Genomic DNA, 16,244 nt, shown 5'->3' with positions numbered 1-16,244 from the left:
TCCTGTGGTAATGAATTCCACAGGCTCACCACTCTTTAGTTGAAGAAATGTCTCCTCATCTCCATCCTAAATCGTCTACTCCGAATCCTCATACTGTGACCTCTGGTTCTGGACACACCCACTATCAGGAACATTCTCCCTGTATCTACCCTGTCCAGTCCTATTAAAGACTTATAAAATTTTATGAGATCCCCCCTCATTCGTCTGAACTCTAGCGAAAACAATCCCTACCTAGTCAATCTCTCCTCATATGTAAGAACATAATACATAAGAACATAAGAACTAGGAGCAGGAGTAGGCCATCCGGCCCCTCGAGCCTGCCGCGCCATTTAATAAGATCATGGCTGATCTTTTTGAGACTCAGCTCCACTTACCCGCCCACTCACCATAACCCTTAATTCCTTTACTGTTCAAAAATTTATCTAGCCTTGCCTTAAAAACATTCAGCAAGGTAGCTTCAACCACTTCACTGGGCAGGGAATTCCACAGATTCACAACCTTTTGGGTGAAGAAGTTCCTCCTGACCTCAGTCCTACATCTGCTTCCCTTTCTTTTGAGGCGATGCCCTCTAGTCCTAATTTCACCTGTTAGCGGAAACAACCTCCCTGCCTCCACCTTATCTATTCCCTTCATACTCTTATATGTTTCTATAAGATCTCGCCTCATTCTTCTGAATTCCAATGAGTATAATCCCAGTCTACTCAGTCTCTCCTCATAATCCAACCCTTTCAACTCTGGAATCAACCGAGTGAATCTCCTCTGCACCCCCTCCAGTGCTAGTATATTTCTTCTCAAGTAAGGAGACCAAAACTGCACACAGTACTCCAGTTGTGGCCTCACCAGGACCCTATACAGCTGCAGCATAGCCTCCCTGTTTTTAAACTCCATCCCTCTAGCAATGGCAGACAAAATTCCATTTGCCTTTTTAGTTACCTGCTGCACCTGCAATCCTACTTTTAGCAATTCATGCACAAGGACATCCAAGTCCCTCTGCACAGCAGCATGCTGCAATTTTTTACCATTTAAAACATAGTCCATTTTCCTGTTATTCCTACCAAAATGGATGACCTCACACTTATCAACATTGTACTCCATCTGCCAGACCTTTGCCCACTCACTTAGACTATCTATATCCCTCTGCAGACTTTCAGTGTCTTCCGCACACTTTGCTCTACCACTCACCTTAGTGTCATCTGCAAATTTTGACACACCACACTTAGTCCCCAACTCCAAATCATCGATGTAAATTGTAAACAATTGCGGTCCCAACATTGACCCCTGAGGCACACCACTAGCCACTGACCGCCAACCAGAAAAACACCCATTTACCCCTACTCTTTGCTATCTACTGGTCAACCAATCCTCTATCCACGCCAATACATTACCTGTAATACCGTGCAACTTTATCTTATGTAGCAGCCTTTGGTGTGGCACCCTGTCAAATGCCTTCTGGAAATCCAGATACACCACATCCACTGGTTCCCCACTGTCCACCATGCAAGTAATGTCCTCAAAGAATTCCACCAAATTAGTTAAACATGACCTACCCTTCGTGAACCCATGCTGGGTGTTCCCACTGGGACAATTTATATCCAGATGTCTTGCTATTTCTTCCTTAATGATAGATTCAAGCATTTTCCCCACTACTGAAGTTAAGCTGCTTTTTGTCTACTTCCTTTTTTTTAAACAGTGGCGTCACATTGGCTGTTTTCCAATCGGCGGGAACCACCCCAGAGTCCAGTGAATTTTGGTAAATAATTATTAGTGCATTTGCTATTTCCCCCATCACCTCTTTTAGTACCCTGGGATGCATTTCATCAGGGCCAGGAGACTTGTCTACCTTTAGCTCCATTAGCTTGCCCAGTACTGCCTCCTTACTGATAATGATAGTTTCTAGGTCCTCGCCTGCTGTAACCTTCTTGCCATTAGTTTTCGGCATGTTATTTGCGTCTTCCACTGTGAAGACCGACACGCAATAACTGTTTAATGTCTCGGCTATTTCCTCATTCCCAGTTATTAAATTGGCCTTCTCATCCTCTAAAGGACCAATGTTTACCTTCGCCACTCTTTTACGATTTACATATTTATAGAAACTTTTGCTGCCTGTTTTTATATTCTGAGTTAGTTTACTCTCATAAGCTATTTTACTTTTCTTTATAACTTTTTTGTGGCTTTCTGTTGGCCTTTAAAGATTTCCCAGTCTACTAATTTCCCACTACTCTTTGCTTTTTTGTATGTGTTTTTTTCCCAATCTGATACTTTCCTTTATTTCCTTAGACATCCATGGCTGGCTCTCTCTTTTCCTACAGTTCTTCCTTATCACTGGAATATACTTCTGCTGAGCACTGTGAAAAATCGTTCTGAAAGTCCTCCACTGTTCCTCAATTGACCCACCATAGAGTTTTTGTTCCCATTCTACCTTAGCTAACTCCTCCCTCATTCCTTCATAGTCTCCTTTGTTTAAGCACAGGACATAGGTACTGGATTTAACCTTCTCACGCTCCACCTGTATTTTAAATTCGACCATACTGTGATCACTCCTTCAGAGAGGATCCCTAACTGTGAGATCATTAATTATTCCTGTCTCATTACAGAGGACTAGATCTAGGATAGCTTGCTCCCTCGTAGGTTCCATTACATATTGTTCAAGGAAATTATCGCGGATGCATTCTATGAACCCCTCCTCAAGGCTGCCATGACTGACCTGGTTTGATCAATCGATATGTAGATTAAAATCCCCCATGATAATTGTTGTACCATTTTTACATGCATTGGCTATTTCTATGTTTATTGCCCGCCCCACCACGATGTCATTATTTGGTGGCCTATAGACCACACCTATCAGTGACTTCTTCTCCCTGCTATTCCTAATTTCCACCCAAATGGATTCAACGTTTTGTTCAGTAGAACCTATATCATCTCACTACCGCCCTGATATCATCCTTAAAAATCAGAGCAACACCACCTCCCTTACCTTCCTGTCTGTCCTTCCGAATTGTTTGATACCCCTGGATATTTAACTCCCAGTCATGACCATCCTGTAACCATGTCTCTGTAATGGCCACTAAATCATACCCATTTGCCATGATTTGCACCGTCAACTCATCCACCTTGTTTCGAATGCTCCGAGCATTCAGATAAAGTGCCCTTATGCCAGTTTTTGCACTTCCTTTTTGGGTCCTATTACCTCCATTACTAACAGCTCTTGAGTTCTCCTTCCTTTTAACTTTTTTCCTAATTTTCAATGGAGTTGAAGCTTCCTCGTCACCTGCTAACCTGCTGTTTTGCCTTACATTAATTGTTATTCTCCCTGTACGCTCACTTCTCCCTTCCCCCACTACTTACTAGTTTAAAGTCCTATTAACCACCCTATTTACCCTTTTTGCCAGAACAATGGACCCGGCCCTGTTCAGGTGGAGTCCGTCCCAGCGGTATAGATCCCTCCTGTCCCAGAACTGATGCCAGTGCCCCATGAAAAGGAAACCCTCTTTCCCACACCACTCTTTTAGCCACGTGTTTACTTCCCTGATCCTCGCCTCCCTATGCCAATTTGCACATGGCTCGGGCAGCAATCCAGAGATTAGTACCCTTGAAGACCGGTTTTTTAAATTTTGTTCCTAGCTTTTCATAATCCCGAAACAGGTCTTTTTTTCTTAGTCCTACCTATGTTGTTGGTACCTACGTGGACAACAACTGGATCCTCCCCCTCCCTCTCTAGTATCCTCTCAAGCCGTAAGACCCGCCATCACAGAAGCAGCCTGGTAAATCTTCGCTGAACTCTGTTGAAAGCAAAAGCATCTTCCTCAGAAAAGAATACCAAAATTGCACACAATATTCCATGTGTGGTCTCACTAAGGCCCTGTACAACTGCAACAACACATCCCTGCTCCTGTGCTCGAAACCTCTCGCAATGAAGACCAACATACCATTTGCCTTCTTTACCGCTTGCTGCACCTGAATGCTTACCTTCAGCGAATGGCGCAGAAGGATGCCCAGGTCCCGCTGCACACTCCCCTCTCCCAGTTTACAGCCCTTCAGGTAGTAATCTGCCTCCTTGTTTTTGCTTCCAAAGTGAATTTATCATTTATCCAAATTATACTGCATCTGCCATTGATTTGCCCACTCACCCAACCTGTCAAGATCTTGATGAAGGATCTCTGCATCCTTGTCACAGTTCACCCTCCCATCCAACTTGGTATCATCTGCAAACTTGGAGATATTACATTTTGTCCCCTCATCCAAAACATTAATATATGTTGTGAATAGTCTAAGGAAGTGAGCACCTCTTGCAGGCTATGGGACATTGGAAGGTGATTGCTACAGCTAACTTGACATTACTTGTAATATATGATTGATATGGTCAAGATTACCATGGCCAGGACATAGTTGGTTAATGCATGAGGTTCCCATTCAAAATTATGTGATAATTGATGTCTTTAAATTTCATCGTGACTGTCCGTTTAATGTTATTGTATTATCTCCCTTTGAAGGGCCTCACATCACACAAATGCCTGGTCCTTCAGAGGGAATAGAAAACATTTACTCTACCCATTCTGGGTACAGTGGCAACAATTTTTCATTTTGACTGCACACTTGCAATTTGGATGCGGATGAGAGGCACTATGGGTTACACTCCACAGGCAGAATTGGCATGACCTACAAAACCTTCATGTTCCTTTCTGCTCAGTCCTCCCTGACAACCCCATTTCCTTAACCTATTCCATGTTCCTACTCAACCTGTTTATTTAACTACTTGCCTTTCCACTTTTCCACATGCCCCCAGTTATTTCAAATATTGTTATATATGATCCCCACATCAAAGCCTGGCTTTGATCGTCAGCCCCTGTTCCCACATTTGCAGTACCCCTTGCCTTCACATGCTCGATCATATCCCACCATTATATGCTGAATTGCTCCCCTTCACAATTATTATCCTATCTGCAAGCCAGTATGTTGCCTCCAATCCCTACAATTGACTTCCCGAGTGTCCCCCATCACAGCATTGACCGTAATAACCTTCCCTGACTTTCAGTGAACAGGCCCCTTGGATTGATTAAGCTCAGCACCCTGACTGACTTGGAAAGTGAGCCCTGGCTGATGGTTGACCAGACCCTGATTGATTTGTATGCAGTTCCCCACTGACATAACCGGTGATCCCCCCAGTGGTTACACTGGACCCTCAAGACTAGCCAGCGTGTAGTGATAGAGACCCATGAATCTGATTGGTCCAAGTACTTGATTGACCATAACTGAGCCAGTGGACTGATACTGGAAATGCCATTGACTTAATCTGCTAGTATTCTCTGACTGACGACAATAAGTTAGCTTATTGGTGTAAAAGCTGCTGGCATTGTAACATTGTTGTAGCATTGCTTTGTAGTATACAGTCACAAATCTGCCCTGTTGACTGATTTATTTGCTAAAAATAAAACAGGTTTCTATGACTTTGTATCTACACTGAAATGGAAGGCAAGACAGAAGTACTGTGAACCTGTGAGTTCTGACACAAAAAAATGACGCTGAGATGTGAGGAGCAGTGACAATACACCTTCCTTGATAGGAGAACTGTATTTTAAGTGTGTCGGAAATGACTTATGATTATATGGTGAAGCTGGTACCAATCTCTGGGGAGCATGCAGGCAGTTGCTACTAATGGAGTATATCCAGAGACTGGGAGACTGCTAGTGCAGCTAGAGACCTACAGAGCAAGCAGCAAGCTGGAGCTGCCATGGACATGACTTTCATGATGAGAACTGTTGCCATCCCTTTTCTCTCAACTATGTAGGATAATAACAAATTGCACATAAATGAGATGAGATTAGGTACAAATGAGATATTAATACATGCAAATAGACCTTTTGCTGCTCACTAATGGGAATTTTGTCTCACTGTTCAAACCTTGGGTGGAAAAATCAGACTTTTTCTCTCAAAATGTTGAAAATTTCATTTTTCTGCCAAACTTTCTTGACTTTCCCACCATTGCCCACATCATTCACGAGCTAGGAAAATTCAGGCAAATAGGTCTTTTGGTGTAATTTGCAAAATGTTAGTTCATCATTCTACCGTTATAACAAATTTAGATAGTATAACTGAAACGTATTAGTTTAACCTATTATTGTTAAAAATTTGTTATTCCTGAAACATAGCAAAATTGTTGGTGTTATAATGCTCCAGTTCATAAGAGTACATTGTCATAAAATATCTCAACACCAATGATATGTCTCATAAAATAATTAAGAAATACAAGGAATATTATTTCCATATTTCATGAATCTAAAACAGGAGCATTCTGAAAACACTACTTTATAATTAAAATCTTCTCACATATAACCAATGATAGGATTTCAGATTTGAGTTTTTCATTCTACAAATACTCTATCTATTGATGCTTGCAGTACTGTAAATCAGTTTTAATTATATTGAGCAATTTTGTTGTTAATATGATCATTTGCTATAACATTTCCTTAAAACATCAATATATGACTCTCATGTTTCTGGCTTTATTATTTTAGTGCAAATGTGAGTGAAAATTATATATTATTAGAGACAGCAATTCACTTTGTTTAACACCGAATGTGAGGTGAATTGCACCTCTCCATAAACAGTTAAAATGGCAGGGAAAGGAAGAGAGAAGGCATTCTTCCTGCTGCTAGGTTATTAATGATAAATGTGTACAAAATTCCACAGCGAGAGTCAAATCTAAAATTTTATTCCTTGTCAGATCTGGTGCTAGTAAGTTCAACAAAAGGACAGATTTCATACTACTCAACTAGGATAGGCAGTGGATACAGAGTAAACTATTTATATTGAGGCTACAAAAGATTAGCCATGCAGTTGTATAAAGCCACTCCCAGTGCTTTAACAAGATGCAAGATTGCAGAGAAAATGGTGTGGGGAGGAGTTTACTAAAGATGAAATTATTGTATTTCACTAGGCAGCTAGGGATAGGCAATGCGTGCTGGGCTTTTTTTTCTATTCATGCAACATGGATATCACTGGTGAGGCCAATATTTATTGCCCATCTCTAACTGCCCAGTTGCGAGTCAACCACATTGATGTGGGTCTGTAGTCACATGTAGGCCAGACTGGGTAAGGACCACAGATTTCCTTCTCTAAAGAACTGGATGGGTTTTTCTGACAACCGGCAATAGTTTCATGATCATTAGACCCTTAATCCCAAATTTGTTTTTAATTCCAATTCCACTATTTGCCATGGCAGGATTTGAACCTGGGTCCCTTGGACATTACCTGTCTGGATTGATAGGCTAGTGATAATACCATTAGGCCATCACTTCCTCTTACCAACAACTCATCTGCTGAGAATTAATTAACAAAAATAAGAGATTCTGATTTACCACAGAATTGTGATATACTTGTGAAAATTTAGGTCAGCTTCAACTTTTATGTCTTTGACCCTTCCAGGCACTCTAAGAGAACACTAAAATAGACACCAATTTATTTGACTATTGTATTAGTTAGGTTAAAATACAATAGCTTATAAAATGTGGGAAATATCATTAAATTGATACAACAGAAATTGCTGGTAATGTTTGACAGATTAGCAGCATCTCAGGATATCAACCTAAAATGCTAACTATTTTTCCCCAATCTCCACAAATATTGCCTTACCCTGCTGAGTATTTAAACAATTTCAGTTTAATTTGAGATTTCCAACACGTGTATAATTTTACTTTTGCATTATTAAAATGATACTTACTAGTACTTGTATATACAATCATGATTTCAACAGCTGAAATGCATTCAAAATTCTTGTTCACAGAGTTATGGAGTAAAATGATTAAAGTTGCCAGCTATTATGTGTCTGTTTTGGCTTTAAACACAACAGTGCTTAAAACATGAGAATATACAATGACTTCACTTTTGGAAATTCCTCCTTGCAGCATGTCTTTCCCATTATACCATATATTATGATGTGGTGGTGCTGGTGTTGGACTGGGGTGGACAAAGTCAGAAGTCACACAACACCAGGTTATAGTCCAACAGGTTTGGTAAAGAAGGAGCAGCGCTCCAAAAGCTTGTGATTTCAAATAAACCTGTTGGACTATAACCTGGTGCTAGGAGACTTCTGACTTTGACTACATATCATAACCCTGTCCACTTCCCTCCTAAATGCTTACTTTGTGTCAGCACAGCATTTTCCCTATACATCTTTGCCAACAGCGACAATGTTATAATTTTGCACTCACTGATTTAATGCACACATTTAAATGGGATAGTAGGAAGGATGGGAGAAAGGGAAAGAACTTTTTAATGTCCCCTAAGTGTTTCCTCTCTGATGAATTGCAAACATCAGAACAATAGTGCAAAATTATTAAATTGTCAAAAGATCATTAGCCATGCTGGAACAATATCTTTCCTTCATGCTAATATCATGTCTTGTACTTTAATGCCATACTGAAAGAAAGAAAATAAGGATTTCCCACTTGATATCTTCTTTACATTTTGAGGGGCTGTCACACCTACCAGAAAAGAATTTACTTTTGCTAATTCTTGCAAGGGTTCATCATCAAATTATTCAATGTAAATATCCAAATATCAACTAATGCACATTCTACCACAAGATTAACAAACATTGACAGTTATTCCATTCGCTTGTTTGGGAAATGTTGAAGGATTGCTACTGAAATGCGCTTCCAATATTTTGCTATGAACAAGATATATCTCACAACTGTGAACTGGCTGAACAAAATGGTTTCATATTTAGTTAAGTATCTGGAAAATTACTGTAATGTGATCAGGTGAAATTATCTTCACACTAAACAATACTTCAGGGTCAGACAACAAAAATCTTAAACTAAATAATACTTAATAAACAGTGTTCAATGTATGAAATTTTTAATAAGTAACATTGTTGAATGTGTAATTTGTGCATGCTGCAGGACTTTAAATAATTTGTATTTCTTATTTCTGTTGCAAAATATTAGTAAAGCTGAAAATAAATTCAATACATACTTTTCCAATAAAGCACTTATTGAATGGGTATAAAACATTGACATTTTTAGCAACACTTCGGAGTCTCTAACTGTTGAGGATCTGCCACAGATTATGTCAAAAGTCATCAAAAGCCTCTTCTGAAATTCTTGCCTGAAGCCAGATCAAAAGGTGAACACCTGGAAACCAGCAATGCCAGCACAGCGAAAAGTAATCCTATACTCTTCCCTGCTCATATATTTGGTCTTGTTGCACCAAACACATTACATAAGTTTTAGTTATCGCTTCAAACTTCACTTTTCTAATGTAAAACAATTGTTAACAATTTCCCTTCTATAAAAATCATTTTCAGGAGGGGGGGTTGGTGAAGCGGAGAATACGAGGTATGGTTTACCCTCTTGGAGTTCTTCATAGATCTTCTTATACTGGTTTAGTGAAGCCACTTCAGCCTTTGTAATCTGTAGCATTGCCTTCAAGTCTGTGATTGTCTCTTCACAGTATCTAGTTTGCTTTGCAACCTCCTCCTGTAGGACTCGATAGTCCTGACGGAGCCTGACAAATAACATGGAGGTAGGACATTAGCCACAATCTTGAGTGACAGGGGGCACATGAAAGGACAAACAACCTACGCCTACTCCTATTTTTTTAATCTTCCTAAATCTTAGGAACTAAACTTTCAAAGACCAATCACCAATATGGACTCTTTTACATTACAGTTGAGCGCAATCTCAAGGGTTTGTCTTCACTAGATAAAACTTCACTGATTATTCTCAAGATACCACAATTTCATATGTTTCAAAAATCACATTCCAGAAAAACATGAGCACAGGTGTCAAAATCATACGCCTCAAATTCCAGTTCATTTAATTATGCCTCAATAGTCTACAGTGTCTTACTCTCTAAACTTCATTTTCTTCCATTGCATTTCTCTCTTTCTCTCTTTTTCATTGCTACAGGTTCCTTCTTTGGGAATGTCTGCCTTTCTTAAGTGAATCTCTGCTTCCTACCTATTTCACTCTGCAGCTAATGCCAAAATTAATTTAACAGTTTAACTATTCAACAAACAGTTAGAGAATTTCCTTCCCTCAGTTGCGTTCATTTAACATTTCACTGTTAGCATAGCTAAATCAAAATGGTTATTTTACTATTTATTCGTGAAATTTTATCCAAATTTTTAAAAAAAAGGTCCAACTCAAATGAATGTGGTAGTTTGTAACAAGATAGACAAACTTGTAAATTGGTTTGCACATCCCACTCACTTACCAGCATGCAGGTTATGTATTCTAATGTAGCAATTAATTACAGGCTACATTTTTTAAATGTCTGAACACAAAGTAGAAACTCAGAAATAAATGGAACATTTTCAAAAATGTAAGCACACATTAAACAGAAATACATTTTCATTCTGAGGTATAAATGACAAGGTTTTAAATTTTGACAATGCACTAAATACATTATAGTGCAAAAGAATTATGATATTTTACCATCCTGTCATTTCAATATCAGTTTTTCAGATGCAAAATATTTTGACGTTATCATGGTGAATTGAACAATTAAATGAACAGGCAGATGATCTATTCATTACCTAAAAATATATTTAGCGACATGTTTTAGATGATGGGCTGATCAGATCCAAAGTATCAAATCTTTTTTCACTTGGATTTGTACTTTAACAAAATGTCAAATTAGTGGCTTATCTTTAATAATTACTGTTAATTTATTTTCATCATAATGCAATCAATTAATTAACATTAGAATAACAATTAACATTTAAAACATCATGCTTATTATTTGCAAAGTATGGATTTGAAATGTATCTACTTCCAAATTATTCAAGAAATAAACCAATCATTTTCAGAAAATCAGAAACTCTTTCAGTCTAGACAATCTATTTATCGGATAGAACAAGCCATTTGGTCTCTGCCTCTTCCATACAACAGAAAACATCAAAGTCTAAAAATCAACAAGATATGAAATAAAATTCATATGCCAAAATGACACAAGCTCTTATACAGTTTAGAACATGACAATGCAACATGAATATCCAACTCTTTATTTACCTCTTAGCCGCTTCAGTTTTTTCATGCACCGTCTCATTGAGAAAAGTAATGTGATCTTCCAGCACTTTATTGCTTTCTTTCAGTTCGGCCACTGATTGTTGCAAATCAATTTGGTCTTGTTCCTTCTGCAACAAACTGAAAAGATATCGAGCATTATTTGTGCATTTTATTACATTCACTTCTTCCACATAATGCATTGTGGCGCTGCAATGCCAGTAAAAAATAAATGTACCTGCTGGTGCCTGGAGAGATAATTGCAAATAATTTCCTGTGTTAGACAGTCTGCCAATCGAATGGAGTAGTCATTGGCATACATGCCAGGTAGAATAGGTGTCATTAGCTGGAATGTGTAGAAACAAGAATGCTAACTTTAAATAAGTAGCACACATTTCAGTGCAGGAAGAAACAGTGCTTGGCACATTTATTTGATTCTCTTACTTATACGTCTTTCCAAGTTTTCATCATAAGTACACAGAACATAGGGCCTATACTGCACTGTACAGGCCCTTCGGCCCACGATGTTGTACCCATCTCTTATTCTACTCTAAAGATCAAAACTAACCTGCATACCCTTCATTGTACTGTCATCCATGCGCCTATCCAAGAATTGTTTAAATGTCCCTAATGTATCTGACTCTACTACCACCACTGGCAGTGCATTCCATGCACCCACCACTCTGTGTAAAGAACCTATCTCTGACATGTCCTCTACACTTCCCTCCAATCATCTTAACATTATGCCCGCTCGTGATAGTCATTTTTGTCCTGGGAAAAAGTCTCTGGCTATCCACTCTATCTATGCCTCTCATCATCTTGTACACCATCTCTCAAGTCACCTCTCATCCTTCTTTGCTCCAATGAGAAAAGCCTTTGCTCCCTCAACCTCTCCTCATAAGATCTGCTCTCCATTCCAGGCAGCATCCTGGTAAATCCCCTCTGCACCCTCTCTAAAGCTTCCACATCCTTCCTATAATGAGGCGACCAGAACTGAACACAATATTCCAAGTGTGGTCTAACCAGGGTTTTATTGAGCTGCAGCAATAACCTCGCAGCTCTTAAACTCAATTCCCCTGCCACTGAAAGCCAACACACCATGCGCCTTCTTAACAACCTTATCAACTTGGGTGGCAACTTTGAGGGATCTATGGACGTGGACCCCAAGATCCCGCTGTTCCTCCACACTGCCGAGAATCCTGCCATTAACCCTGTATTCTGCATTCAAATTTGACCTTCCAAAATGAATCATTTCACACTTTTCTGGGTTGAATTCCATCTGCCACTTCTTTGCCCAGCTCTGCATCCTGTCTATGTCCAGTTGCAACTTACAACTGCCCTCCACACTATCCACAACTCCACTAACCTTCAAAAAGTTGGAAAAGTAATTCAAAACGAGCACCTGAAACAAATTGCCGGGGCAGCAGGGCATGGTGTCAACTTGGAGAAAAACACAGAACTTAGTGAAAAATGTCTCTATGCCCTGATAGAGATTCTGATGATATGAATACGAGAGAGACAGTTGTACAAGTGTGTGCTGAAATCACTGATGTCATCTGAAAAGAGCTGACAAAGACCTTAGGACTGCAGAGAGCAAGCCAATTTGTACATAGTACATTTTCTTACCCTTCCTAAGAACCAACACATTTTTCACCTTCCTTCTTATAGCAAAAAGTGCAATCAACCCTACATAATACACATTGGATAAGGTGGGAAGGAAGATGTCTTACTTAGCAGGATGTTCCATGAAACTGCTTTCAAATAACATATCAGCAATTATTTGCGTATATAACTCTAAAACGCCCCTTTTTTTAAAAAAACAGGTTGATACCCCAACAGACCTTACTTCAATATGCATGGCAGACTCATTAATTGCCAATCTTAACATCAATAACTGATGTTCTTCAGGAGAAAATGGATTACAGGCTTCTTGTCTGTGTTGGCAGCAGCCTTCATTGCTTGGTGTAATGTCTCATGGAGAGAGTTGCTGTGGAATGGGGCCTGGGGTCGGAGGGTGGCGGTGGAGCTCTGCCTAATTGTAGAAGTTGTTCGGACAGGTATAAAGACATTCACTCCCTAAAATCCAATAAGCCTTATCTAAATACACCTGGTGGGTTCTGAAGAAGGGTCACTGGACTGGAAATGTTAACTCTGATTTGTCTCCACAGGTACTGCCAGACTGGCTGAGATTTTCCAGCAATTTCTGTTTCAGATTTACAGCATCAGCAGTTCTTTGTTTTTTTTTATAACTGCTGGGTTTCCTGGAGCACAGAATCAAGTAGCATCAAACAGGTCTGAGTTGGGCTTTGCTGCACCAGAGAAAGACTTATGTAGGTATTAGATCTAGTAGAAAGGGCACTTATCAACTGTTCTACATTCTACTGCATTGATATCCTGAGCATCTGTTGGTTATCATCCGCCTGGCTGGAATGGGTTAACCAAAGAAGTTCAAAGCAGCAGTGACTTACAGGAATGTACATTCTTGTCAGCAATTCTGACCCAAGCTCTTCCACTCTGCTTTCTTCTCATCTACCCAGTGAACCAAGCCTTGCAACTTTTGAACAAGTTAGAGTAGCTGGCCAAAGGTGCCATCAGTGGGAGCTCATGGTTTTCCCAAGAAAATGTTTCAAAAACTTTTTCAGATTCTTTATTCTGGTTACAAGAATACACTAAATTTCCCTTGTCCCAAACTGGTAGCGACCAAATCGTTTCTGAAGTTGTAATTTTCTAAAAGTCTTAAATGGACAACCACAATTTACTCCAATCTTAGACTAGCCCACAAGAGGAAACAACCTCTCCACATCTACACTGTCAAGCCTCTCAGGAACCTTATATGTTTCAATAAGATCACCTTTCATTCTTCTAAACTTCAATGAGTACAGGTCCACCTGATGAAAGTTCTCTGGACTTCTTCCAGTGCCAGTATATCTTATATTATAGATGAAAATGACTGATTTTTAACAGCAAGAGCTGTTAACTCTGGGTACTGTATTTTTTCTGATATGCTGGTCGATGGGATTTGATTTGGGTTGAGAGAGACAAAACAAGAATCAGTCAGGCAGAGGTAGAGAGAAACGGAGGCAGAGACAGAGGTGGAGAAAAAGACTTTGAGAAAGAAATAGACAGAGAGAAATTTCTATGGGGCCTAAACAATGAGCTACCTTGACAATTTAACTCAATGTAACTTTTATGCATCTGCTGAGTAGCAAGGAGAGTTTCCTCTCTGGGCCATAACAAGTTGCCAATTAAAGGGGATTATAGTTTGTTAAACACCTTATTAATGACACAACTTATCTTATTAATATGCAGCTTCCTATCCTATCAAATATGCCAAACATGCTAGACATCAAGAATTATTGACGCAGAAGTCACTCCCCAGGTACCTGGGAAATTCAGCTTGCTCCAAAGAACATCCACGTTGGACAGTAGGCATCAACATCTCAAGTATGCTCCATAGATACTGGTTACATGCAGCTCACATCCATGAATATTGGTATCTGACATGTGGCAGCCTTTAGGAATCCTAATGGCACATCGATGGTCCACTTAATGTACTCTTCTACACTTTACATTGCACCTTGAGCTGCACTGGAATTATTATAATGGTGCAGCAAGAATACTATGGACACAGGGACAGGTCGCACAGCTCATGGTCTGAACCAGTCTGATCTCTAGGCTCTTTGCTCACCATCAGAATGCTCACTCACTCCAAAGGTAACTATCTGAAAGGTAACAGCATCACTTCCTTGTCTTTTTGCACTTTGTTCCTTCGGCCAGAGTTATCAGGCTGACAGTACTGCTGTAATGCCGTGCTACTTAATGCAGACACAAAGCCAGGAAGTTTGCCCTGGTTGTCAGCAATTCTCAGCTAAGTCAGTAGGCAGAGTGTTCGGTTAAGGGGTCCCAACACAGCAAATCAAGGGGAGCCTCCAATACCAGTCCAAGGCTTGGAATGATCAGTCAGCTTCTTGGGTTGGTCAGAGCCACAGGTTGCTCCCTACAACAAGAAGTGGGTGTGAGGTGGGGCTGGTTCAAGAGGCCAGGTTAAAGGGAATATTACCTTGACCCAAAATAGGGTCCTCAGCACCTCTTCCATGACATCAGCTTGCCCAGTAAAATAGACTATACATTTGGCCCAGGCCTTGCCCTATTGAGGATTAACCTGGGCAGGCAGGATGAGGCACTTGAATGGCTATTAACTGACCAATTAAGGGTTGCAATACACTCAATGAGACACACTGTCTAATACCTCTATTGCCCCAATTAAACAGGTGACAGGTCAAATCAGGTGGTTAAGCTGCAGGTGATGCCCCATTTTCAAACCTGGCTGGTGAGAGAAGCTGTAGAACTTCAACCTGTGTCTTTTGTGGCACAGGTTGAGGCCACTTAGTTCACCAAGTCCAGTCAGCCCTGCACAGAGCAATCCAATCAGTACTACTTCCCTGCTTGATCGCTTTAATCCAAATTCACTTATTTCATGTCCACCCAATTTCCTTTTGAAATCACTAATTGTTTCTGCTTCCACTACCATTACGAGCAGCAGGTTCCAGATCAGTCCCACTTACTGTCTAAAACAGTTCTTCTCCTCGCATCCCTTACCCAATATTTTAAATCTTTCTCTACTAATCCTTCTGCCAACAGCTAAATGGAGGTTTTTCCCTCACCACCTCATCTAAACTTGTCATAATCTTATATGCTTCCATCAAACCTACCGTTGATCTCCTTTGCACCACAAAAGAATATCTACAGCCTTTCCAACCTAGTCTCATAGCTAAAATCCACATCCAATCCCTGAAACCATTCTGGTAAGTGTGATCTCTGTTTATATTTCATTTACATGGTTATGACGTTTCCAGTTTATCTTGACCCAGGCAGGATGGCTGATTACAGCCAGGGAGGTCTGCTGATCCAGCCTTCATCTGTGACAACATTTAATCTAAAATTGTGCTCCTCATGGAGGCATAAGTCAAGCATTAGGCCTTCAAAAATATTCATTATAACAATTCTACACATGGAAAGCACTTTAATGTATGATAACAATTTATTCCAACTGCTCGTGTTCGTAATGTGCAAAAAGCCAAGAAGCTAATTTTCAGAATCGGGGGCATACTACAAGTGTATTTGGTCATTTTTTTTGTTTTTGGTAGCTCATAGGAAATTTTATATCTGTAAGTTATTTTCAATTGGGGAACTGAACAAATTTCCCTATGACATTAAAAAAATAAGTGTAGCTATTTT

At 39.8% G+C, this 16,244-nt stretch overlaps 1 protein-coding gene across 1 annotated transcript in view; it reads right to left on the bottom strand.

Moving 5' to 3' along the window:
* Positions 1-16,244, bottom strand: part of LOC109911229 — a 205,032-nt gene that overhangs the window by 154,687 nt on the left and 34,101 nt on the right. The window contains exons 6-7 of the mRNA XM_048609079.1: positions 11,013-11,147; positions 9,347-9,504 (exon numbers count right to left, since the gene is read on the bottom strand). Of these exons, the coding sequence (XP_048465036.1) occupies positions 9,347-9,504; positions 11,013-11,147 (293 nt within the window). The remainder of the gene's footprint in view (positions 1-9,346; positions 9,505-11,012; positions 11,148-16,244) is intronic.

This window comes from Rhincodon typus, chromosome 20 (assembly GCF_021869965.1).
Source record: "Rhincodon typus isolate 14 chromosome 20, sRhiTyp1.1, whole genome shotgun sequence".
Classification (NCBI taxonomy): domain Eukaryota; kingdom Metazoa; phylum Chordata; class Chondrichthyes; order Orectolobiformes; family Rhincodontidae; genus Rhincodon; species Rhincodon typus.
The sequence above is the reverse complement of the archived record's forward strand: the minus strand, read 5'-3'. Positions and strand labels throughout refer to the sequence as shown.